Source organism: Miscanthus floridulus, chromosome 19 (genome assembly GCF_019320115.1).
Source record: "Miscanthus floridulus cultivar M001 chromosome 19, ASM1932011v1, whole genome shotgun sequence".
NCBI classification, from domain to species: domain Eukaryota; kingdom Viridiplantae; phylum Streptophyta; class Magnoliopsida; order Poales; family Poaceae; genus Miscanthus; species Miscanthus floridulus.
Window position 1 is genome coordinate 9,065,252 of NC_089598.1, and position 26,246 is coordinate 9,091,497.

General features: G+C 46.2%; 2 protein-coding genes across 3 annotated transcripts; both read right to left on the reverse strand.

Annotated features, from left to right (window-relative positions):
• Positions 1-189: 189 nt before the first annotated feature.
• Positions 190-4,974, reverse strand: LOC136528157 (putative disease resistance protein RGA4). Of its 2 annotated transcripts, none has more exons than XM_066521075.1 (3): positions 1,019-4,974; positions 530-606; positions 190-442 (listed from the first exon to the last, which is right to left on the reverse strand). In XM_066521075.1, the coding sequence occupies exons 1-2, from the start codon at positions 4,818-4,820 to the stop codon at positions 548-550; spliced, it is 3,861 nt and encodes a 1,286-aa protein (XP_066377172.1). In that variant the 5' UTR covers positions 4,821-4,974; the 3' UTR covers positions 190-442; positions 530-547. The 2 variants fall into 2 exon arrangements, with proteins under 2 accessions (XP_066377172.1, XP_066377171.1); XM_066521074.1 differs by having other exon boundaries at positions 190-454.
• A 12,092-nt stretch (positions 4,975-17,066) lies between these two features.
• Positions 17,067-24,675, reverse strand: LOC136527370 (ASI1-immunoprecipitated protein 2-like). The gene is made up of 13 exons (XM_066520076.1): positions 24,518-24,675; positions 23,334-23,409; positions 22,694-23,235; positions 22,422-22,484; positions 22,190-22,275; positions 21,428-21,909; positions 20,861-21,295; positions 20,040-20,763; positions 19,515-19,745; positions 19,299-19,423; positions 19,009-19,214; positions 18,472-18,598; positions 17,067-18,378 (listed from the first exon to the last, which is right to left on the reverse strand). Exons 2-13 carry the CDS (start codon positions 23,338-23,340, stop codon positions 17,783-17,785), a joined length of 3,624 nt encoding a protein of 1,207 aa, XP_066376173.1. The 5' UTR covers positions 23,341-23,409; positions 24,518-24,675; the 3' UTR covers positions 17,067-17,782.
• Positions 24,676-26,246: the final 1,571 nt, after the last annotated feature.

Below are 26,246 nucleotides of genomic sequence, written 5' to 3' on the forward strand. Positions count from 1 at the left end.
CAGCTTGCCTGGGAGTTATCCTCGTCACGTAGTCATGTAGGGAAAGTAGTACATCACTGAACTGCTACCTGTGTTTTTTTTCTACTGTGCTAGAAGATTAGCTTGCAGTCTATAGGAAAACACATTTCATTTCAACAGGAAAACAGAAGGTCCAAGAAATGGTGGAGAGCTAGCCTTCAGCCTGCAGTCTATAGGACTTGCTCTCTGCTCAAACTCGATCAGGGCCTGCGATCAGCTCCTTCCTTGCAGTAGTAGCCCTCTCACCTTTGAGCACTTTATTTATTGGAAGATTAGCTTTACTGGAGAATACATTCTCCAATCAGACGACTTTATTTACTCACTAAGAAAGGTTTATGCAATACATTCATCAATCAGACGACTTCACCGGAGATTAATTTGCTTCAGAAAGGGTGCCGCAAGAACGACCAATCATTTGCAGATTCTGGAAACGATACTACGAGGAAGTCAGCATCATTGGAATTTCCAAAAGTAAAAAAGAGAATTCATTAAGCATGTTGATATAACGAACCTTGGTTGCAACTTTCATCTAGTCCTCACTTCTCAATCTGAAGCACTCCAGCTTACTCATTAATGCTGCAATTCTCCCTGTAAATGAATGTGGAATTAGAGACATTGCTGGTGAAGTGCCATGGTCCACCGTCCAAGTATTATTACTATTATTATAGTCTCCTAAATTCGTATATGTAGGGACCAAAAAATGACATATATACAAAGATATCTATGTAAATATTAATGTGGCCGGCGTGTTGATTCTTAAACTTTGCATGTACGTACGTATTTACCCATCTGTGTATCCATACGTGCACTTCATGGCTCACTAGATCTTCTGTACATGGTTGAATAGATGTTCTGCACACTTCATTATTTAAAGGTTTTTTATTTATCTATAAATCACGTCACGTCTTGTGATAACTAATACTAGAATAATAACAATCGAGCTCCTGGCCATTTATATTAAATTAGCTAAAATGAAACCAAGAAATTAAGTAGAGATTACCTCGAAGAAGATGGGGGTCTAGAGTTTTCTCCTCGAGGTGATCCAGACGTTGCTGTAGGCTCGGTGGAAGCTGCTTTATACCAGGACATGGAGTAATCCTAAGAACTCTGAGAGATGAGTATACTTGATGAGGTCCATTCGGTAAGGATTGCAGGCATCCACAGTCAAGAATCTGGAGTTCTTCCAGCGACGTGACCTCTCCTGACACGGAAACAAGACTGCCGCATTCGGAAATATACAAGGTCTTGATGGACGGAGGAAGGTTGGCAACCTCTGTCAAGCCACTGCAGTCAATTATGACTAGAGATTGTAGGCGTGGAAAGAAGCAATGATTACTGCTGGCTGATGATGATGACACCGGCTTCAGTACTACAGCTGTAGACACCGTGGATTCATCCTCATTGCTGGACGAGGACGACCCTGCAGCAATCAATGATGATGACGTTTCCAGCCCCGTCGTGTCCTGCTGCTCACCGAATGCAATGGATTTGAGACTGTTGCAGCCCTGAATAATTAACGTCTTGAGAGATGTCGAAAGGTTTCGGACCTGTACCAAAGATTCGCAGCCACGTATCGCTAGGGACTCCAGATGTGGCACGAGGGTTCCACTCCGTTGTACGAGAGCAGATTGCTCATGAGAAGCTTCATCTTCCGTGAGTCCTGTCAGTTTGTTGCACCTGCAAATCTCTAACGTCCTCAAGGATACTAGGCCCTGGAACAATTTCTCTGGCCAGTAGACTAGAGCATCGCACTCAGCAATTTTCAAAGTTTCTAGCTGTCCAAAACATTTCCATAGCGCCAGTGCACTCGAGCCAGAGAAGAAAAGGTCACACCCTCTTAAGCACAGATCTCCCAGGGGGGATTTATGCTCATGTACTACCACCAGTTCGGCAGAATTTTCTTCTTTATTTGGTTCCCATACATCCAGACTGGACAATGAAGTAATATATCTGCTACCAGCCTGTAGGCATGCTTGCTCTCTACAGCGGGATAGTATTACTTTTCTTAGCTTCGGTGCTTCAGGAAAAGTAGTCAACTCTGGGCAACCAAAAACTTCTAGTTGCTCAAGCGAAGGAAATGTTGCCTCCCATCTGTGAAACTTCTTCAGACGAGTTAACCACATTCCCTTCAATGCTGGAAACGGGGAGCGGCACTCAGCGCCATCTCTACCGGATGATTTTTTAATGACCGACGCTTTTGGTAATGCTAAGAGCTTTCGACAACGCACGATCCTTAGATTCTCAACCTCAGGAAATAATATCTGCTCCTCTCCTTGCACCTCATTCCTATCCCACCACATCGTAAATTTTGGCATATTCTCCAAGGCCATCATCCTCAGTTTGTGAAACTTGGACGGGGCACCACCGCTGAACAAGCAATGTAAATTTTGTAGGTTTCTCAGGTGAAGAAACTGGAGGGACGGTAACCGCCATAGTGCAGGAAGCTTCTCGAGATTTTGGCAATGTTCTAACTCGAGCTCCACCATGCCTTGCAGCTCAAGCATCCATGTTGGAATACCACTGCTACTGCAGCAATACATCCTCAGAGCCTTTAGCCCATCATGAGGTCGGAGGCCTTCCAGCACCTCCTTATGTGCCTCATTTTCACTATCGTCAGACCATCTTAATGTTAGTTCTTCCAGCCTTTTCTTGTCCCAAAGTTTTGCTGCTTTTGCATCTGCTCCTGTCGCATTTTCAAGCTTCCTTAGCTCCAGCTGGCCACCAAGGTCCAAGTTCTTCAGCGCTTCCATGTTACTGCAACCCGAGCCAGTACCTAATACAAAGCATGTAAGCGTCTGCAGGCAAGTGAGGTGTCCGAGGTTTGCAGGCATGCTCGTTAACATATAACATCCGTGAGTGTAGAGGTGACGGAGGGCAGCCATATACTTCATTGCCTTTGGAAGTTGTTCAAGACGTGTACAATAAGATAGGTTCAATGTTTGCAGATGATACAGGATGGTAATGTCTTCAGGAAGTGCTACAATATCACTTGTTGAGAGATCAAGATACCTTAGGTGATGAAGATATTTCGGCTTTAGATAGGGACCTTGCCGTGCCTTTAAGGCTCGGATAGGCCTCAAATATTTTGATAATTTCTGCACATCGGCTATTTCGGATCTATCACATATTAGTGTCTGGATAGCTGGAGACCCTTTCTCTATGGAAGCATTCAAAACATTTTCTTCAATGTCAACTGATAGAAATAAATGGCGAGCGGAGTATGGAAAATCCTCACTTTGGCTCAGTTTTGTATCTATTGCAGCACATTCTTTTCCCATTGAATCCTGTGCAACATCATGCATAAGGTCATGGATTTTACAAGTAATTTGTCTGTTAAATTTGTCTTGCTGCACCTCCTGAAAAAATGACCTTTGAGCTAGCTCATTGAAAATTTGTTTACCAATGTCTTCGGGACACACTCTTTTTTGCTCTGGGATAAAACTATTAGCCATCCATAGTTGGATCAGCATTTCCACATCAATCACATGATCCTTAGGAAACATTGCACAAAAGGCAAAGCACTGTCGCATATGTGGTGGCAAGCAATTGTAACTGAGCTTGAGTACTGGTAAGATTCCATTTTCGTCATCACAAACTGTGCTTCGGTTTAATACCGCCTCCCATTCTTGCACGGTATTCTTAGTACGAAGTACAGAGCCCAATGCTGTAGCAGCTAAAGGAGAACCGGAACATCTCTTCGCAACATCACCAACCATATTGAGTAGCTGATCATCAGGCTTTTGTGCTTGCACACTAAATGCTTCTTTCTTGATAATTTTTTCTATGTAGCTTTGTTCCAAGTGCTTGATCTTATGGGCTTCGATTGTCCCCATGAACCGAGCAATATTTTCATCACGAGTTGTTGTCAAAACTGAGCTACCGGGGGCACCATGATGAAGGTTGGACCTCAACTTATCCCACTTCTTGCCCTCACGGTTCCATACATCATCTAGTACAAGGAGATATTTCTTCCCACTCACTGCACTTTTAAACTTTTCCATTGTTGAACCACCAGTCATTTGACAACCATTCTTTTCAGCTTCTTTCACTATTGTTTCAAACAAGGAATCCACATCAAAGTTTTCTGACACACACACCCAGATCTGAACCTGGAAGTGCTTCTGAATGGCGGAGTCATGGTAAACAAGCTGCGCTAATGTGGTCTTGCCCATCCCACCCATTCCTACTACAGGAAGGACCGTGAGACCCACATTGTCCCCTTGGCCAAGCAATGCATCAACAATCTCCTTCTTCTCTTTTGCTCTTGAGTCACTTGCAATGTTCACATAATTGTCTGGCATGTTAGGATCTGTCTGCCTCCACTTCATGGACATTGGTGGCTGTGGTTTGAATTTGAACCTAAAGGTATTCATCTCTGCTATGAGGACATCAATTTCTTGCAAAATCATACGGAGCTTGTTTGCCATCCTACGACGGAAGTCAAACCGATTGTAAGAAGGGAAGAGCTTTATGACATCCATACCGAACTCCTTGTAGTGCCCCTCTGCCTTTGCCTTGCGGCGGAGTGCCTCGTACTTGAACTCGTCAAGGACATCATTCGCCTTGTAGGCCACGGTCCGGAGTTCCTCAAGCCAAGCTTTCGCCCCCTCTCTGTTTTTCGCTGCCTGCTCCTCGGCGTCAGTGATGACGTCCAGGACGGCGGGCAGCTTGCGCTTGAGGAGCTTGTGCTGCTCCTCCATGCCCTCCATGACCTTGTACTGGTCCAGGAGGTAGCTGGAGGCCTTCTCCTTCACCATGGACACCAGCGGCCCGACCACCATGGTGGCCAGTACCTCCGCCATCGGAACTCCTGGAGCTCGATCAGAACACGGGTGCAGGGTGCAAGGAAGCACAGCTGCTGGGTGGTGAAGGGAGTGGATGTGGATCTGATGAGGAGCTGCTTTGGAGGAAGATGTAACCAGTAACGCGTGCGCTGATTTTCTATTAAGTTGGTATCAGCCAAGTGGCTCTGCTTGGTTAGTTGCATCGACCAGAACAATATGATATAGAAGTATGGTTTGCTTGTACAAATGGCTAGGTCACTTAAAACAGCTCCCTTGACCAACGGGACTAACCATGTGGGAGCACGTGAACTCTGCAATTTCAACGCGTCGGCATGCTAAATGAGTAGTAGCACACCGCATCTCGAGGACAGATGGGAGCATCGATCTTGGTTCTTTCATATTACAATTTGCGAGGTTTAAATAATCGAATGCACACTATCGTAATGTAATTTGACAAAAAAAAAGCAGTATAATTCTGTTATATATGCATCACTTCCATCTGATGTTTTTTTACTGTGTACTTCCTTTTCGTAATGATAGATCTAATATTTCTGTACCAGACCAGAGACCACCACGCAGCATAAAAAAAGAGAGCTAATTCTAGGCTTGCAGGTGAGGCGCGTTATATATGGCCAGCTGCAAACCCACAAAGGCTGTCCGTTAACTCAACCTCACGAATTAGCATGTATTAGCTTAATTACTTGCCTAATGTACAGGTGAGATCAGCTCCTTCCTTGCAGTACTAGCCCTCTCACCTTTGAGCACTTTATTGCAAGACTAGCTTTACTGGAGAATACATTCTTCAATCAGACGACTTTACTCGCTAAGAAAGGTTATGCAATTTATTCTTTAATCAGACGACTTCACTGGAGATTAATTAGCTTCAGGAAGGTTGCCGCAAGAACGACCAATCATTTACAGAGTCTGCAAACAATCCTACGAGGAAGTCAGCTTTAAGAGCTAGCATCACTGGAACTTCCAAGAAGAATAAGGGCAGTCATCAAGCATACTGATATTACGTACGAACCTTGGTTACAACTTTCATCTAGTCCTGACTCCTCGATATGAAGCACCCCAGCTTATTCATTAATGATGCGATTCTCCCAGTAAGCCCTGATCATAGATGATGTTAGAATTTATTTATGCATGTAAATGAAGGTGGAATTAGAGACATTGCTGGTGAAGTGCCATGGTCCACCGTCCAAGTATTATTACTATTATTATAGTCTCCTAAATTCGTATATGTAGGGACCAAAAAATGATATATATACAAAGATATGAGTTAAATGCATTATGCGCCCTCGAACTTGTAAGCATGTGCCACGTAGGTCCATGAACTTTGAAAATGTATTTCTGGATCTCTAAACTTGTTTGGTGATGCACCGCAAGCTCATGTCAGCCATGTGGTCACTTTTTGCTGATGTGTCATGCTATCATGGCATGTATTTTTTCATTTAGCCCCTTGCTTTTATTTTTCTCATAAAAAATAGACCCTACCTCCTCTCTCTTATCTCCCACGGCAGCGCCATGTCTGTGCGCTCCGCGGGGAACAGGTGCCCACACGCGGACACGCCGGCAACGCCCGCACCCTCTCGCCGGCCCCTACGTCCTCCAGTCATACACACCGCGTCAACGAGGCCATACACCGTGCGGGCACATGTGTTTGGCGGCGTCACCACCGTCGTGGGCAGCGCACGGAGCCGCTCCAAATGCCGCTGACCGCCGGGAGACACAGCCAGCGGGACTGAACACCACCACCGCGCGGGCGAGGGCGCAGGCCTTGACGACGAGCCGTTCCATGTGCGGGAACGCCTGCATGCAGTCAATCCTTCCAGTTCCAGGTTTGAAGTTGGAACTGTAACGTACGTACTGGTAGTAGCTGTAGCCATAGTCGTCAGCGAAACAAAACCCGGGGACGAGAATGAAAAGGGCCGGGCCGCAAGAACGCTGTTCCCGTCTGGCTGCTTAGCTTGCTGCGGCACGCAACGCATACGGTACACTCTGTGCCTGCACTGCACACTGCAGACGCCCGGCCGCCCGCCCGGCTGGCCGGCACATACGCCGCGCAGGCCACCGGGGTTCACGCGAGTCACGCCGCGCTCCGCGGCATGCATGCATGCGGCCACTAGCAGTGGCGCCGAGAGTGGCATTATATTTACCAGAGATGGAGCTCACGAGGATAGGGTGTGTGGTCGTACGTGGCGCGACTCCTTCGTCCTAGCTACTCGCACCATTAGCCTCTTCCGCTGCCGTCCGGCCTCGTTAGCACCAGTTAACGATCTAGAGTCAGTATTGTCAAGGCCTGCGCCCTCGACGGCGCAGTCGCAGTGGTATAGTGTTCAGCCCCGCTGGCTGCGTCTCTCATAGTGCGCGGCAGATTGAGCGGCGGCTCCTGCGCTGCCCACGACGGTGGCGACGCCAGCCGCATGCGCCTCGTGCGGCATGTGGCCTCATTGATGCGGCGTGTATGCCGGAGGACGTAGAGGCCGGCGAGACGGCTCGGCAGCCGTCGGTGTGCATCGACATGCCACTGCCGTGGGGATGAGAGAGTAGAAAAGGGTCTATTTTTTGAGAAAAATAAAAGCGAGGGTTTAAATGAAAAAATATATGCCAAGCTAGCATGCAACATCAGCAAAAAAAAAAAAATGTCTACATGACTGACATGGGCATGTGGCGCATCACATAACAAGTTTAGGAATTCAGAAATGCATTTTCAAAGTTCATAAATCTAAGTGGCACACACTTACAAATTCGAGGGCTGCTGGTGCATTTAACTCCAAAGATATCTATATAAATATTAATGTGGCCGGCGTGTTGATTCTTAAACTTTGCATGTACGTACGTATTTACCCATCTGTGTATCAATGCGTGCACTTCATGGCTCACTAGATCTTCTGTACATGGTTGAATAGATGTTCTGCACACTTCATTATTTTAAGGTTTTTATTTATCTGTAAATCCCGTCACGTCTTGTGATAACTAATACTAGAATAATAACAATCGAGCTCCTGGCCATTTATATTAAATTAGTTAAAATGAAACCAAGAAATTAAGTAGAGATTACCTTGAAGAAGATGGGGGTCTAGAGTTTTCTCCTCGAGGTGATCCAGACGTACGTTGCTGTAGGCTCGGTGGAAGCTGCTTTATACCACTACAGCGTTTAATCTTAAGAACTCTAAGAGATGAGTATGCTTGATGAGCAGGCCCATTCGGCAAGTGCATGTTTAGTTTCCAAAATTTTTCAAGATTCTCCATCACATCGAATCTTTGGACGCATGCATGAAACATTAAATATAAATAAAAAATAAAACTAATTACACAGTTTAGACGAAATTCACGAGACGAATCTTTTAAGCCTAATTAAACTATGATTGGACACTAATTGCCAAATAACAACGAAAGTGTTACAGTACCCTTTCTCAAAAAAAAAATTCGCCAACTTAACCAAGATTTCAGGCTCTCGCAAGACCAAATTTCGAGTTTTTCCAGTGATGGGACCTCTCCTGACACGGCAACCTCTGTCAAGCCACCGCAATGATATATCTCTAGAGATTCTAGGCATGGAAAGAAGCAATGGTTACTGCCGGTTGATGATGACTGCTTCAGTACTACAGATGTAGATGCTCCATCGGACATTGACTCTGGTTTGGAATCGAGCTCCACTTGCTCTGTATGAATGAATGAGATACAACACAAGTCCACCGCAGTGGTCACCGCTTTATCCTATAACTTTTCCGACATGCTTTTGGCATTTATCATGGATCAAGCCATGCCGACCACCGTCTAGTTCCACCGCTCCACCACGCCATTCAGTTGTGACAAGTATGGCGCGGTGTGGTGTCGCACCACACCCTGATCTGCGCAGTACGCAACAAACTGCACCGAAGTCAATTCGTCGCCTCGATTAGTCCGCAGCATGCGCAGCTTCTTTCCGGACTCTACCTCCACCCGCGCCTGGAACCTCTTGATCGCCTCAGCCACCTCATCCTTCCTCGTCAGGAGTTGCAACCACATATAGTGACTGCAATCATCCACAAGCAGAAGAAAGTACCACCGACCACACTGTTTGTGGTTGACGTGATTGGCCCGTGGAGATCGTCGTGGACGAGCTCGAGGGCGTCCGCCGTGCGATACTTGGTCGTCTTTGGGAACGGCAGCCTCCTCTGCTTCCTGGCCAGGCAGCTGTCACACAGCTCGCCTGCGTGCTTGATATGGGGCAGCCCTCGGACCATCTTCTCCAGCCGATCGAGCGCGTCGAAGCTGAGATGGCCGAATCGGGCATGCCACAGCCACGGCTCCTCGGTGTGCCGTGCTGCCAGGCACACCGGCTACTCCACCTTCAAGTTGAGCAGGTATAATCGGTTCCGGGACCTCTTCACCTTGGCAAGAAGCCATGCTCCTGGTCCCTGATCCTGAGGACGCCATCCTTGATCAGTACCTCGCTGCCGTGCTCATCCAGCTGGCCAATGCTAATGATGCTTGAATGCAGCTGCGGGATGAATATACATCCGTCAGCACGCGGTGCTCGCCGTTCTGGAATCTGAAGATGATGGTGTCGCGCCCTCGGATCGCCACTCTTGAGCCGTCACCGAACTTCACCGTGCCGGTCACATTGCCGTCGAGCTCAGAGAAGGCTTCCTATGAGCCCGTCATGTGGTTGCTGGCGCCGGAGTCCAGGTACCACCGCTGCTCCTGCTCACCGTCCACACGTCCAAGGTGGACTTGGGCGCGCAGTTTTCGTGGAGGTTGACAGCCTTCAGAGCCGTGCCCTGCCCTTCCACCGTCATCACCTCTCCCTTCTCCTTGGCCTCAACGTCGTGCAGTGCACAGAACGTCGTCATCAGGAGAGTGGCCTCATCATCCTCGTCAGCCTACGCTAAATGAGCCTTAGCCTTCTTCTCCTGCTTGTGATTTGAGCACTCCTTTGCCCAATTACCCGTCTTCCCGCAGTGCCGGCAGGCGTTGGGGTCAACCTTCTTCTTCTTCTCCGAAGAAGCCATGCCGCGGCGCTTGCCATCGCCACCGCGGCTGGAGGAGGCTTCCCCGGACTTCTTCTGCTTCATCCAGGCAGCCCACTCCTCCTCTGTCAGCAGTAGCTTGCCGCTGTCCATCGTTGCTAAGGCCTGCTCCATGCGCTCATCCACCGCCCACAGACGGCCTGTCACATCCTCAATGGTGAGGGTGGACAAGTCCAGCATCGTCTATATGGACAGAGCGATCTTGATGTACTTCACCGGCACGGAGTGGAGGTACTTAGAGACCGCCTCTTCTTCGTCGATGGTGATGTCATGGCTCCTCAGCTTGCTGATGAGCGACTGCAGGCGGAGGGAGAAGTCCTCCACCGACTCACCATCCTTAAACTTGAGGTTGGCGTACTCCTGCTTCAGCAGCTGGTCGTCACCTTCTTTGCACGGTCGGAGCCAACGCACATTGCTGCAATGGCCTCCTACGTCTCCTTAGCAGAGTTCTTCGCCCCCAACGACTCCCTGTATTTCGCTGGCACAGCAGTGAGGATAGCTTTCAACGCTGACATGTTGTCTTCTTCGTTGTCGATGCCCTTGTCAATGGCATTCCAGAGCCGTCGGGCTCTGAGCTTGACCTTCATAGTCACCGCCCACTCGCCATAGTTGGTGCGAGTTAGCGTCGGCCAACTGGTGCCGCTGATCTCCCTCACCGTGCGCACGACAACCTCCTGTCATAGCTAGGCACCCACAACAGCGCCGCGGTTAGTCTAGCGACGACGCTTGTACGGTTCTGATACCACTTTTTGGCCTTGGATCTCCCGTTCGAGTGAGCCGACCGCTCACCGGCGTTCTTGCACATACACTGCAGCTTGAGGTAGAAGAGGAAGAGAGAACAGAGAGCACACACAGCACAAGCACCAGCGTTGGCCGGAGCTCTGCAGAGGAGATGGCAAAACTGAACTCTCTCTCTATACTGAGTTGCGGTGGGAAGCTATATATATAACTCTACTCATCTAATCATAGTACACAGATATGCCAGGCTACTAGGCCGCTACAGTGACTAGATGTGACAGCAGACTGACTTTGGTGTCTGCCCCTGTTTGTGGTTACAGTGTGGCATGGGAGCCTTTCGGTGCCTACACCTACCGCTGCTACAGTACAGCAGCAAGGGAGCTTTTTGGCGCCTGCCCCTGCCGCATGTAAAATTAGAAAAATTGTTCGGTTTGATTTTATAGCTGCTTTCACTCGCTCCTGTCATGGGAACCTATCTGCAGTGTGATATATAGAGCCACTGCAAACAGTGATGTTTCCATGTGTCTGAAACGAAATGCATGGGCCGCATGTGAATTTCACTTCCAACGACAGTTGATTAGTGTGGGCCTGTCCTCATCTTTTTTTTTAAAAAAAAAACTGAAGCTGCATTATTAAAAAAATAAATTCCAGCTACCAACTAAAATGGATTCCTAAATTAATGTAAGATACGAATCCACATCTTTTGCATGTGGACGTCATGCATATGATGTTTTCAACGTACGAAGGAAACGGCACGGCACGAGCATGATGCAACAACAAGGTCTTAATGGGACGAGAGAAGACCATCGAAGACACGTATGGACTTTCCAATCGTGTGGGTGGTGATCCGGCATATGTTCGGGCTGCGGCTACCAGCTTGCACAGTTTTGTTGTGCATCTTCACGGCCTCTAGGCCCTAGGGTTTAGTCGTGCTCGCCATCATTATCTCATTGGAGTCCATGGACATGAATTCGAAGGAGAGAAGTCCCAAGACTAGCGGCGTACACTAATACTAAAAAGATTTTGGAAGACAGACACCTACATTAACGGAGACTGAAGCAATAGTGCCCTGCGCGCCTCCTTTAATTGAGGAGGGCACGCAGAGAGAAGTGCTTACCTCTATTAATGTTTACGAAACTGCTGGCGCCCGGACGTCTCATCGGATATTGATCCGGACCATAAGGTACCAGGCCGATTTGTTTCCCCGGGGCGCGCCTGCACTCCGGCCCCCCACCCGTCACCCGTGCCTACTTTTCACGCACCCACTGGGGGCCCACGCCCATTGGGACTGCTGGCGACCTGCGCCCGCCACTCCTCGCGTCCGGATGGACGGCCGCACAGCCCGCTCCCATCCACCTCGCCTCGGACACGCACCATGCCTCGTCGCTGCACCCGGCTCCTTCCTTCCCTCAGACGCCCTCCTCTCTCTCTTCGCGTGGGCGGGACTCGCGAGCCGACCCCTAACTCGCAGCGTCGCATCCGCCGGCCCCCAGCTCTTCCATGCCCCATGCCCCGGTGCCTGGGCCGTGCACCCATCACTCACTGTGCCCCCGTGAAACACTTGCAGCATGAAACACTTGGATGCAACATACGTCAGACACAAATGAAACATTTGAAAACGGTTGCAACATATGTGTGAAACATATGCAACATCTAAATAAAACACTTGCGACATGTGTGTGAAACATATACAACATCCAGGTAAAACAGTTACAAGATGTGTGTGAAACATATGAAATATCCAGATAAAACATTTGTTGCAACATACGTCTGAAAACATTTTTTCAAAACGCTTGCAACATAAGACTAAAAACACTTGCAAAAATATGCAACATGTGCAACATCCCGATCTACCTGTGCAACATCCATATGTAATAATTACAACATACCTCTGAAACATTTAAAACACTTCAAACATACATTTGCAACGTAGGGGAGGGGAAGGCTGGAGCCGGTCGATTCCAATCATTGGGGTGGGATCCGACGACGAGCGGCGGCGCGTGAGCACCAGCACCATCCAGCACCGGCCTTGGCTCAGCCTGGTAGGCGGCGCGCGCTACGAGAGGAAGCGAACGGCGGGGCGCACGGCCGAAGCGAGGCGCGATTGGGGCGCGCGGTGGGTGGGGAGAGGAGCGAGCGGCGCAGGTGGGGCGCGTGACGGCGCGGGATAGAGGAGCGAGCGAGCAGCGTGGGATACAGGGGCGGATGTATATAGTGGGCTGTGGGTGCAAATGGACGCCGTAACCACCTTCGACAATCCAAAGTCACCTCTTGAAAATCTTCACGGTAGTAGTGACACTCTCAGGGCTAATTTTCAGGGCCGGTGCAGGAAGGCTAACGTGTTGTGGACTCCAGGCTCGGAAATTTCACGTCCTCTAGTGTCTTGCTTGCGTGCCCGCCATGCTGGTGTTGCATGCAGTCAGGGAATCCACATGCAAGGGCCCACGTCACCTTGTAATACAAGCATAGATGCCTCCTGCAAGAAGTTTCAACTCTCATGCCCAAATGAGCATCACAGAGATCCAAGGACCGTGCTGAGTTTATTTGGTGTAGGTCCTTTTTCAGTTTTTCGTCGCAAACATCGTCTTTGGCTAAGCAACGCTCGGTCGTCAACCACGGGACTCCACATCTTTGGTCGTCGGAGATACTTTTTCATACAGGAGTTGGAAGCCCACCCAAATCTCACTAGCTCAAGGCAGCGAGGCCCTTCCGCAACCAGCGTCTCGCAGGTTTCCGAGCAACCTGGGTCGTCACCTGAGTTTCTCCTTGATCTTGGCGCTGTCGTTGTCGAGCTTTTCGAGGACTTGTAATCCTTCTTACATCGTTTTTTAAGATGTTAGTGTACGGTAGCACTAGCGCCCGGACGTCTGGACGCATGTGTCCGTCCAGACGCCTGCGGCTGCTCCACCCCGTCCGCTCGGATTCACGCATCAGCTCTGTTTCCCGTGCTCGCATCAGAACCGCTCACTTTAGATCCGTTGTCCACGCTGCTCGGATGATTTGCCCCCGCCTCTTTCACACAGGCGTGGCGCCCGTTTCTTTTAGGCCGCCCGGAAGACTCGCCCCCGCCTCTTTCACAACAGCACCGCATGGCCTATGCCTCCGCCCCACACCGCCGGCAGCAGCCTGCGCCTCCTCCACGCGTCGGTGGCCGCGGCTTGGCCCTGCCCACCCTCATAGACACCAACGTCGGCGGTCTGCACTTGCAACATGAAACACTCGAATGCAACATACATTTGAAACAGATAAAATATTTAGGACATACACTTGCAACATGTGTGTGAAATATATGCAACATCTAGATAAAAAAATTGCAACATGAAAAAACACTTACTGTAGCATAAGACTGAAACGGCTGAAACATTTGGAACATACTGTTGCAACATATGTGTGAAAACATATGCAACATCCAGATAAAAAATGATTGCGATATATGTCTGGAAACAAATGAAACATCTTGAACAAACGCTTGCAACATGCTTCTAAAACACGTGCAACATGTGCAACATCCCTGATCTACTTTTGCAACATTCATAAAAAAAACTGCAACATAACTTTGAAATGACTGAAACACATGAAACATACATTAGCAACATAGGAGAGGGGAAGCCTGGGCTGGTCGATTCCAGCCGTCAGGGTCAGAGCCGGCGGTGAGCGGCGGTGCACACGAGCACCACCGCCACCAGTACCGGGCTTATCTCGGTGGCAATGGTGAGGGGATGGGGACGAGGAGCGCCATGGCCACCGGGGTAGGGAGCTCGGTCGCCGGGGTGAAAGAGGGCGCCGCCGGGGTGGGAAGGGCGCCGTGCCGGGGTGGAGGAGAGCCACCCACTCCCCTGCAACACCATCGTGCCACCTCCATGAATCTCGTCGGAGGCGAGTGGGTCTCGCTCCTGTTCCATGGATCTCGCCCGAGGTGAGGGAGAGGGGCGCCGGATCTGCGGACGTTGGGGGCTCCTGGTGGGGGAGGAAGCCAGGCGTTGCTGCGCTACTACAGGGAATGAGGAGCGCAGAAGGGGTAAGGGCGGGAGCGAAGCGAGGCATGCTGGAGTTGATTTTGTTTTTTTAGATGAATGGCGCATGCGACAGTGAATGGCGGCCTTCTGAACATCTTAGCAGTAGCAGTAGCGTAATTAATATACCCGATGAAAAAAAACTAACTTATCCTGGGACTTGTGTTGGCAAGAAATACCTTATTGCCACGGGAAAGCCAATTTGGCTGGCTCTAGCCAGCAAGTTAAGGTGAGGCTAGCGGCGCCCTTGCCAGCGAAGCAAGGCAATCCTTGCCTTAGTAGAAGCAAATATGCCCAGTGTTTTTGTATGGCATGTATTGCGAGTCTTTGATTCAAAAAAAAAAGAATCTTGTCTTTTTCGGAAAAATATATTATGTCAGAGATCTATCTTATCTTTTTTTTTAGAAAAATATATCATGTGAGATCGCTGGCGGGTTTCTGGCTATGTATAAATAAAATTATTTATTTTCTCTCCCAACATGAACGGATACAAAATGGGATTTTTCTAATGCAACACGCGGACATATTTTCTAGTAAAAAAATAATTCACAACGACATCATATATTGAACTTTGAGTACTCAGATAAGATATAGGTACACTACAAATACCGAATGTCCAGATTCAATATAGAGTATCTATTTATGGTCTAATTGGTTGTCTACACAAAATTTAGGCCCCTATAATGCAATTCACCCTTGTTTAGCTACCTACACAAGCTCATATACAGACTAGCACCGTCCCAGCTAAATTCTGCATATTCACTATGCACCTTCCCTCTTGCACCACTCTACAGCGTCTTCATTGTGCACCCTCCCTCCTGCAATCACTTTGCAACCCATGGCTCAGTCCGAATTTTGCACCTACTCTGCAATCCATGGCTCAGCCTATCCACTTGTTGGGAACCAATTACACTTATAACATATCCAGCATAACCTTTCATGCAATACAATATTAATACGAGGAACCAATTGGACTATCTGAAACCCTCCAGACTCAGTGTGTCAAAAATACTCTCTCTGTTTCAAATTACAAGACATTTTGGTTTTTCTAGATATATTATTCTATTATATATCTAGACATAGTGCATATCTAAGTGTATAGTAAAAAGTACTACCTTCATCCGAATGCAATTATGGGATACGTGGCGGTCAAAAAAATCTTAAATTTAACCAAGTTTATAGCAAATATTATTAGCATTTATGCTTCCAAATAAATTTATTATAAAAATATATCCTATAACAAATCTAATGATACTTAATTTGTATCATAAATGTTTGCATTTTTTATATAAATTTAATCAAAAAGTCTAAACTGTTTGACTTCTCGAAAAGCGAAAATTACATTCTTTTATGGACGAGTAGAGTATATATATTTAAAAAAGCTAAAACGTCTTTATAATTTAGAACATGAGTATTATACTAATAACAAATCTTAGGCATAAGAAGGAAAGCTTCACGAGGCTATCCGTCACATTGAGAACTTTTTTTAATGAGATTTTTTACTTTTTGCCATCTTTATTGATGGCACTCCTCCGTTTGTTATTTTTATACGTGCTCCTACACATTTGCCATCGTAAACAGTAATTCTTCTATGTTTTTGTCATTTTTGCTGAGGTGGCACGTCAGATGGGCACGCCAGCGTGGCAGGGAGCCTGGGAAGGCCTACAAAGCATGCCATCACCCGCTGCTTCTCTCCCTCCAATTGCTGACGCGTGGGCCCATGTGTCAGCTTCGTCGTTAACCCCCGCCATCACCCGCTCAGCATCGGCGGCGGCACGTACAGCGCCATCCCGTCCTCGACGGCGGCCCCACCGGGCACCGCGCAGCTGGCCACGTCCGTCTCCGTCATCAGGTGTTGTCGTCGACGTGGCGGCGGCCGCCGCTGCCGCCCTGCTCGTTCCTGCCGCGGGAGCCCGCCCTGACGCCGCCTGCTTCGTCTTCGTCTTCATCTCCGTCCGTGGTGCCAACCAACCCGGCGGCGTCCTCCTCCGGAGCAGGCGGACAACAAGCGGCTGTCGCAGGAGGCCGACGTGTACAGCTTCGGCGTGCTTGTCCTGGAGGCGCTGACGGGCAAGGCTCCGGCGCAGCACCTACAGCCGGTGGTGCCGGCACCGCCTGATGATGGAGACGGACGTGGCCAGCTGCGCGGTGCCCGGTGGGGCCACCGTCGAGGACGGGATGGCGCTGTACGTGCCGCCGCCGATGCTGAGCGGGTGATGGTGGAGGGTTGAAGACGAAGCTGACATATGAAGCCCACGCGTCAACGATTGGAGGGAGAGAAACAGCCAGGTACATAAGTCATTTTGCATGCTTTGTAGACCTTGCCAGGCTCCCTGCCACGCTGGCGTGCCCATGGTGTGCCCATCTGGCATGCCACTTCAGCAAAAATGACAAAAACGTAAAATAATTACTGTTTACAATGGCAAATGTGTAGAGACGCGTATAAAGATGGCAAACGGAGGAGTACCATAGATAAAAATGACAAAAAGTTAAAAATCCCCTTTTTAATACAAGCCATAGGTTCGATCTAACGGATGGGGGAATTGTGTAACACTCCGCTGCAGCACAGACAGACGTGAAATCAATCGACAAAATCTAGATAGAAATGCACAGATCAGCCTACCACTACATTGCTAAGCAGAGCTCCTTCAGAGATATACCCATTACAAGTTCCTTAATTTGTTGATGAACAGCCATGGATAGTGAAATGCGGAGTTAGGGTATTTGGCTAATCCAGTGTAGTGCTAGACGGGTTAGTGCAAATTTTACAGAAAATTCATGGATTATAAAGAAATAAATGAACAAAAACGACCAACAGTCTTATCAATATCAATCGAACACCAGCAATTCTCTCGAGCTTGGTACCATCTAATTGTCGGACCTAAGCAAAGGGCAAAAATGCACATGCGATTTACAATGCAGATTTCTTTTTTTATGTTTTTAACCACTAATATCAGGCTCTAAATTCTGGAGGACCAGCTCGCTCATTCTGAACCAAATCCCCACGGTCCGAGCATTGGAGCTCGTTGCAGCTTTGAATCCGGATGGATGTGACGCCAACCATTTATGGTTAACACTGCAGACAAGGCAAAATTGCAAGTGCATCTGTTTCAGGACAATGATCCTCTGGGTGGTTCATTTTGTGGTGGACAGGGGCCTCAACGATTTGTCTCCGAGCAAAAGACATCAGGAATGCAAGGGCAACTTGCCATCACTGTTGGCCCCAAATGGATGATGTATTATTCCTATTGCTCCTCTCAGGCAAGTGTCTCTGTGGCTCGAATTGTGGTTTGCTACCTAGTTCCTTCCCTGACGGAAATGCAAGCGAGAGGGATAAATCTCCCTTGGTCTGCTTTCCAACCTGTAATGGAACAGGGTCTGGTAACTCTTCATCATCTGAAGACGGAATATTTATGATGTTCTCATCATCCACTGCATTTAGATCAAGTGGAAACACGCACTTTCCATCACTGCTTGAGCTTCCAGCCATCAGTTTATTGCTAGTGCCATCATTCAAAGAGGAAGCTGAAAGGGGATGCACCTTAGATGATAACCTTCCATTGTAGGCATTCTCGCATGAACCAGAGTTCATAGACACTACATTATCCAATTTAATTTTCTTATGCTCAGGTTCTTCATCGACTTCATCAGCTGCTTTGGCCATCTCAAAACTTCTTTTACTTGCACCACCTGATGCATGTGAACGATCCAGTGCACCTGTGCTAACCTCACAGGTATTTACATGGTCTATATCCATAAGGTTGTCTGCGTCATTAAGGTTGATGGTTGTGCTCACCTTGCCAGATTCTTTAACCAAACAAGTAAAAAAATTAGAAAAAACATGGGTGATAAATAAATTAACTCCTACTTACTAACATGATTGGGAACAATGTTAGTTACCTTCCTGAAGATGGGTTAAGGAGACAGAACAAGTAACTGGCACCATGTTCACATCAAAATCTCTTTCACTAACATTACCACCAAAAGTGTCCCTCATTTTATCTTGGTGTTCTGGATAATCAGGTTTCTGCATATCCATAACAAAACGTTACATTCAGATACTGATACGCGGCATCTTCTAAATGATGCTGTAAAACAAGGTGACAGAATGCCAGTTGTCAAGCTGGCATCCGAAACTCTCAAGTTGTGTAGGGAAATTTTGCATATTGGCAGGTCGCCCATAGGCTGAATCAGTGACTAGGGAATTTTCTAGAAAGCTCATAGTAACATAAACTTTAGGATCTATGGTCAACTTAATGTTTGAGTGCCACGTATGTATAACTTACTAAAGGTGTAAGGTAGTGTAGCATGCGTTATTCTACGTTTTTCTCGTAATGCACTGATACACAGCTCTCCTACATACTCTATGTGAGGGGAAAAAATGGTAACTTAAACACAACTAATGTAGAGAAAATGTTTAAAAAGCAAGCGCTTTACCAAATTGGGGCCCAGTTCGGCAAAACCACTCCTGTTTTGTGAGAATGAGTGAGTAGATGACAAAGCAGATGTACTCCAATCCATGGGCCGGGAATCATCATTAAAATTTGGTTCTAGTCTTCTTGTGGATACATAAGATGGGAGGTTAGAGGAATCTTTTTTGCTATCTCTGAATAGACCCCATAGAAAGTAGAACATATTCCACCCTGAGACAGAATAAGAATACGGTGAATCAAATTAAAACCTAGCATGAGATAATATGACACTTCAACTAGCTGAAGGGTTCTTACTTTGGAAGTTCTTTGACAGGATATTGGAAGGGAATATAAGCAACTCAACAGTACCAACACTTCCTCTGAGAACTAAATCATTCTTCAGCATATTTTCAACTAATTTACTGTAGTGATTTTCATAGCTGCAAAAGATAGAAGTGTTAGAATTTCAAATTAAAAACAACATATGAATGAAGCAAATATGAATCAGGGGAAAAACTGCAAACAACGCACCTCTGAACATCTCTAGCAAAGAAAAAAAGACCTATGTTGTCATAAGTTGGACCATTTTCCTGAAATTGTGTCGGCCATGAATTCTGCCGAGGAACTTCCTCAAGCTGGACTTTAGAAGGGAATTTCTTAACCACATCCAGCACTAACTGCGAAGCAGAACATGATAAGTGGGCTTGGAAACCATCACACAGCTCCGGTGATCTTCCGGTCCTCTGCAGCTCAAAACCACCTCTGTTGAAATAAAACAAAAGTTTAAAATGCATATATAATAAACACATCGAGGAAATATTATAATTGCTACCAAATAATACAGGCTGAGTGATAATCAGGTCCAGAAAAACTGGGATGAACCACAAAGCACACATAACATCACAAAACACAAAACATGCAAAAGCATTATCGATAAAGTAGCTTCATAATTGATGGCAGACTGGCAATGGAATGTCTAGTAACTTGTGAAGTCATTTAAAATGTAAAGTAAATTAATAATTTCACTATGCGATGGAAAGGAAAGAATACTCATACTGCCATATCCAGTCCAGCTCAGGGACAGTTGAAGTCATTGGTTCATCACCAGCTGAAAAACCTTGAGCAGGTTCATTCCTATGATCATTTGGCATAATGCAACCATTATCAGCAGAGGTTCCTACTGTGGCAGATAGAGATGGATGATTATCTTTGAACTTCAGCTTGCTATAATCTACTCCACTCCCAGGGATGGACAAAATATATCCCATATCCTGCACATTAGCTCGAGGTGATAATGAGGGCTTCTTCACATGGCTGAATGGGGCAGGTAACACATCTTTAGGCCCATTTATCAGATTCTGGTAAGTACCACATTTTACGATATGCTCTGATTGATTCTCTTCTCTGGAAGAAGCTTTTTCACTAAATGCCAGTGTACTAGTTTCGGATGTCTTATTTCTTTTGGCAGATGCATCTTTCAAGTTTTGCTCACTCAAAGGTTTTACTGAAGACAAGTGAAGTTTTTCAAATCCACAAGATTGTGCAGAATGGCCCGCTTCATTACATCTTTGGCAACGGATTGTCCGATTGCTGCTAGCAGCACCCTGTCTGAAGCCAGTTTGGTCCTTTATTTTAGTATCCCTGTGTGAAGGATCTGAATTTTGAATCACTTTTCTATGAGCACCGGAACCAAGAATCCCACCTGAGGATTTTTCAGCATTAGATAGCATCATACTTCCGGGCACTTTTGCTAAAGGAGGCTTCTTTAGCTCACTGTTTCCTGAACAAACAAATTAGAGTTACTCAATAAGGAAAATATATCAACTGTGTCATAAGGAAAATGACATGCAAGGGGAAGGGGGGGAAAGGAAATTTACCAAGAGAATTTTTACCACCCTGTACATGAACAGCACCTAAATTATTTGAGTCAGCCGTGTTATTTCTTGTAGAGAGGAGCTGAGCTGTGGTATCAGTTTTTAGAACAGGGGCAACCATTGATGCTGTGGCAGAGGGAGGCCCCAATATAGAAGAACACTGACCATTTGTTACATTTTGGCTCACCAACTGATTCGTCGCCCTTGGCTCCTCGGCAGGTGACAAGATGGAAGACTTTGCCTTGTTTGCTGGCTCACAAGGCTTAGGCTTTTTGAAGGTCGCTGACTTAGTAGTCATGCTGATTGGCCCTTCCTTTTTACTGATAAGAGAAGACCAAGACTCCTTCCAAATTTTCGGCTTCTGAGGAACTTCATTCAATAGCTGTTTCACTTTTGGAACCTTTGAGTTGTTGAAAGAAGTGGATTTGGAAAGTTGACCTGCATTAAACCTTGCTTAGTACAGTTTCATTTTATTGCATGCCACTAGGGCAAGCCCTAAAAGTACCATAAATTGAACATTGAGGATTTTGTGTAGAGAGTTCAAATCTGAAAAATAGATTAACAATTTACCACGAGACTGTGGTGCCTGATTCTTCAGAGCATTAACCGCCAATGAAGTTGCCACTTGATGGCTAGGTTGCTTTCCTTTGTCAGCATCAGACACGAATATCTCGCGTGATGGTTGCAGTCTCTTTCTGGAGTCAGCCCCCATGTACAAGCCACCAGTTTCAGGAATAGTATCTCTAATTGAGGATGTCATAGCAGCATCTTCTTCCGTCCTGGTTTTGACCGTATCATTTCCCTCATTTGTGGTATCTGACTCTTTGTTTTCTATATTCTCAGCCTTCAGTTCACAGTCAGAAGAACTTCTGCTCTTTGCAGCAATGGCAGGTTTGTTAATCTCCCCTTCAAAGGACAGCTCTTTTGAAGTGTCAACCTTCACCTGAGATTTTTCTAGTCTATTCTCCTTTTCAGATTCTACCGCAGTTTGGCAGTCTTCGCACAACCAGTCACCATCTGGAACTTCTTCCATCATTACCATCATGCAATACCTGAAGCAAAGAGATATTAAAACATACTCATTCCCACATGCAATATCTGAGAAGACATAATGAAAACAAGTGCTCAAAAGAGTTCCCTGACAGGTGTATAGACAAAGATAATATATGTGTAGACATATTAGTGTTCTGGTATGCTAATTGTGCCATCAGCTTACAGTCAGCAATTAAAAACCATAAAACAGTAAATGGGCAACTTTAGCGTATGCAATCCATCAAATGCAACTGAACATTAGTACAGAAAAAAGAAAGTAATGCAGCAAAGAGTCCTTACGTGTGCTCTGCGCCGTCATTGCATCTGCTACAGACAGCGAGCTTCTCCTCCTCACCAATATCTCCACATATGTCACACACCTTCACCTATGTTTTGAAACAGGTTACACAGTTCAGGCGATTCAAAACTAAGGGCATTATCCAATGCAAGAAGAAAAAGGCAACCCAATCGAAATGCAACCAATTGAGGTCAAGCAAACCATAAAAAACAGAAATTTAAGGTTCTCACTCACATCTTCAACTTCTTCTGAACTTTTATCGTCAGATGAAGTTGTATCCACTTGTGCATCGGATGCCTGCTCGATACAGACCATTTACAACAAACTCAGTGGTTAATACAAACTGAGGGTTCATTCTGATGCATCATATGTTCACATAAATGCAAATAAATCACTTCAAGATGCATATTAACTTCTCAATAATAAAGATTGGCATTCTTCATACAGGCAATATATGTAATCATATATAAAACGAAAAACACCAGAACAAAGAGCAAGAAACTCACATCATCCCTAATCTTTTGAGAACTTTCTTTATCAATATCCTTGTACACAGCAGTGACTTGCACATGAGACCCATCTTCATTTGCACCTTCCTGTTCCAAATGAGATGCACCTTGCTTGCTGTTTGTTGAGTTTCCAAAAACCTTCTTTGTGTTTTGAGAGCTAGCTTTTTGGAGCTTGTCTTTAGAGTTTGTTGAATGGTCCTGTTCTTCTGAAGCTGAGGATGGACCATCGGAAGAATTACCTGAGTGGCCTGCTTTTGCTAAGTCATCACCAGTTCTCCCATCAACATGTTCCTCAATGTGTGCACTAGGCTGACCCTTGCCAACCTGTCCATCTGTATCATCGCTGTCACTGTCAACAGCACCATCACTTTCAATCGCCTTATCCACCCTTTTATCACGCAATCTTTTAGCAGATGGAGGTGCTCTTCTCCCCCTTTTCTTTCTTACGGCCACATTAGATGTGTCTTTAATTTCAGAGATCCATGAAGCAACATTATTGAGACGACCTGAGCTACGTGGTGCCCTGTCTGTATTCCTTACTGCACATATATAAGCATTATTAATGACATCGTGTATTATGGTTTGTGAAGTGATATAAATACCTAAGATGCAAATAAGATGAGGAGGGGTAACATACATCGCATGTCCTTTATTCAGGTTTATGAAGAAAGTTCTGGCTCTGATTGTCCTTCCTTTCCAGCAAGGAAAATTGCCTTAAAAAATCAACACATTAAACAACAGGTAAATAAGAAATACTTGCCAGTCCGTACACAAACACGTAAACATATACACAGAATGTTAGGTGCAATAAATTAGTACTCCCTCCGTCCCAAAGAGAATGACATTCTAGTTTTGTCCTAAGTCAAACAATCTCAGGTTGGACAATTTATATAAAAGAATATCAATATTTATATCACTAAACAAGCATCATTAGATTCATCACGAAATATAGTTTCATGATGTACCTATTCGGTATCATAAATGTTGATAATCTTCTCTATAAGCTTGCTCAAACTTAAAATAAGTTTGACTTAAGACGAAGGTAGAGTGATGTTCTTTTCGGGATGGGGGTAGTAACATATATATATATACTAAACAAATCATGGGTAAATTCAGACACCGGTCTGATGCAAACATAGAAATTCAACAATGATGAGTAATCTAGATCTTAATTATACTACACATTAGCTGCATCAAGTTTTGTTATGCACACACATAATTAATATATCAGATTTTTGTTATTTCGTTTTAAGCATACTTTCCAACTAGACACAATTGAAGATATCCTACATTTTAGATCAAACTACTTCCAGAAAAAAGGTACAGAGGACTCTGACACTATAACAGTGGTTTCATTGCATTCAGAAGAGAAAAATACAAATCATTACATTCAGTGCTACAAAAATCAATACAGACAGAAATGGATCAGTGCCATGTGAATGTCGTGAAATGCTATCTGTTAGTTGTTACAGATAAAATAGATTGTAACCAAGGCCGCTTTCCGGTGGCTCCCAGAACAAAATAGCTCCTCTATCTATTGAAAGATTAACACAGGATAAAGTCAGTCCAGTTTGCCCTCTACAGGCCTGTTCCAAGTCCTTCAGATTAGTATGAAAAACAAATACTACGCAATCAAGCTAACAACAGCAGCAATTCAAAGATAACCACGGAGCCAGGGGCGGATCTAGTAAAGGCACCCAATAATTTTTGCAAAAACTTCGAAGCTCGGAGGCTTGTCAATCAAATAGCTAAATAGCTTGAGGTTAGGGTTTCGGCGCTCAGCTTCGCGCAGCGTGAAGGGAAGAGGAAGGGTGGGAGTACCTGGTGCGTGCTCGTGGCCGGCGGAGAGACCAACCGAAGCCTCAGCGCCTGGCTTAGGGCGGCGGCGGCTGCCCACCAGTCGTCGGAGAGCGAGAGGGGGGCGAGCGAGACAGACAAGAATGCACGAGGAGCGGAGGAATGCAGCGGACGGCAGGAGGATTCAGCGGAAGGGGTTGTCGTGTCGGAAGGGGGGATCAGCGTCAGCGCACGGGCCATCTCCTGGGCCGGTTTTTTTCTCACATATTTTCTTTGGAAAATTCCTTTTTTTTATTTTTCTCCTTTTTTTTTGTTTCTTCTCGATTCTTGATTTCATATCTATCCTCTTCATGGGATCCATGGCTAGTATTATTACCTCATATCTATCTCTTCATGGCGGATCAATGGCTAGCACAACAATGGTTACATAAATAATTGGCCCGTTGGTTTGAGCTTATTCCGAACTACTTTTTAGCAATATAACAGTATTTTTCTCACAATATCTTAGCATAAGCCAAATTTCAGCATCAGCGAACAGGGTGAATAACAACAAATTTATGAGTACATATCACTTTGTAAATCAGGCTTGGTAGCGCCCGAACGTTCGGATGCCCGCATCTACCGTCTGTTTCTTGCACCGTTTTCGCGTGCCCACGTGGGGTCAACGCCGCCCCGAACGTCACCAAGAAGAGGGAGGGGCGGCGAATGCCCAACTGGCGCCGAGAGAAGACACCGCGAGGCAGCAGAAAATGAAGAGGGAGATGCAACACCGACCTATTTTTGAAATATCAAGATGTGCCAATTACACCATACGTCTAAAGACAGATGAAACAATTGACATGCATCTGAAACACTTACAAAAACACATGCAAAACACTTGAAACCTATTGTAAAACATACACAACATCCAGATAAAACACTTGTAACATATGTGTGAAACATATGCAACATCCTAATAAACACACTTGCAACATACGTCCGAAAAAACAAATGAAACATTTTCAACAGAAACTTGCAATAGACGTATAACACCATTGAAATTTATGCAACATCTCGATCTACTTTTGCAACATCCTCATGAAAACACTTCCAACATACCTCTGAAACATGTGAGACACTTGAAATATACGCTTGCAACAGGCGTTTTTCACCCTTCTTCTTTCCTACAACGCAGCGCAGAGCGAGAGGAGATGGGTAGGCAGAGGGCAGCGCCCGTCGCGGCCCCTTCTAGAGGCGAGCAGAGAGGGGGGGTAGGGACAGGTTACCGGCGAGCTTTGGTCGCGCTGCGGGCTGTAGTCATCGCAAGCCGGCAGAGAGGGAGGCGGGGACAGGCCTGCAACGGGGCACAGGCTGCCACCATTCTCTAGCCAGGAGGAAGGGGCCGGCCACAGGCGCAGGCGGCTGCCGACGAGCTTTGGCCTTGGGGGGCAGGAAGAAGGTGCCGGCTGGGAGCTTTGGCCGGGCTGGGGACAAGAAGAAGGGGCACATCGGCGGGGCGCAGCCTCTGGCGGCGGCATTGGGATGGTGCGGGGGTGGAGGTGCCGCGGGTGGGAATTTTTTTTCTTTTATTTGAGAGCGCATCGGGACACAAATCAATTGGTGTTATCATTATCATTTTTGAATATTTTTTATTGAACTAGAAGCCATTTTCACATGAACATATATATTTTCAAAAACCAACAATACTTTTTTGTGTAATGCTAAAACAACATTTTTTCTAAATAAGAACAATTTTCTTTTGTGACAATTTCCC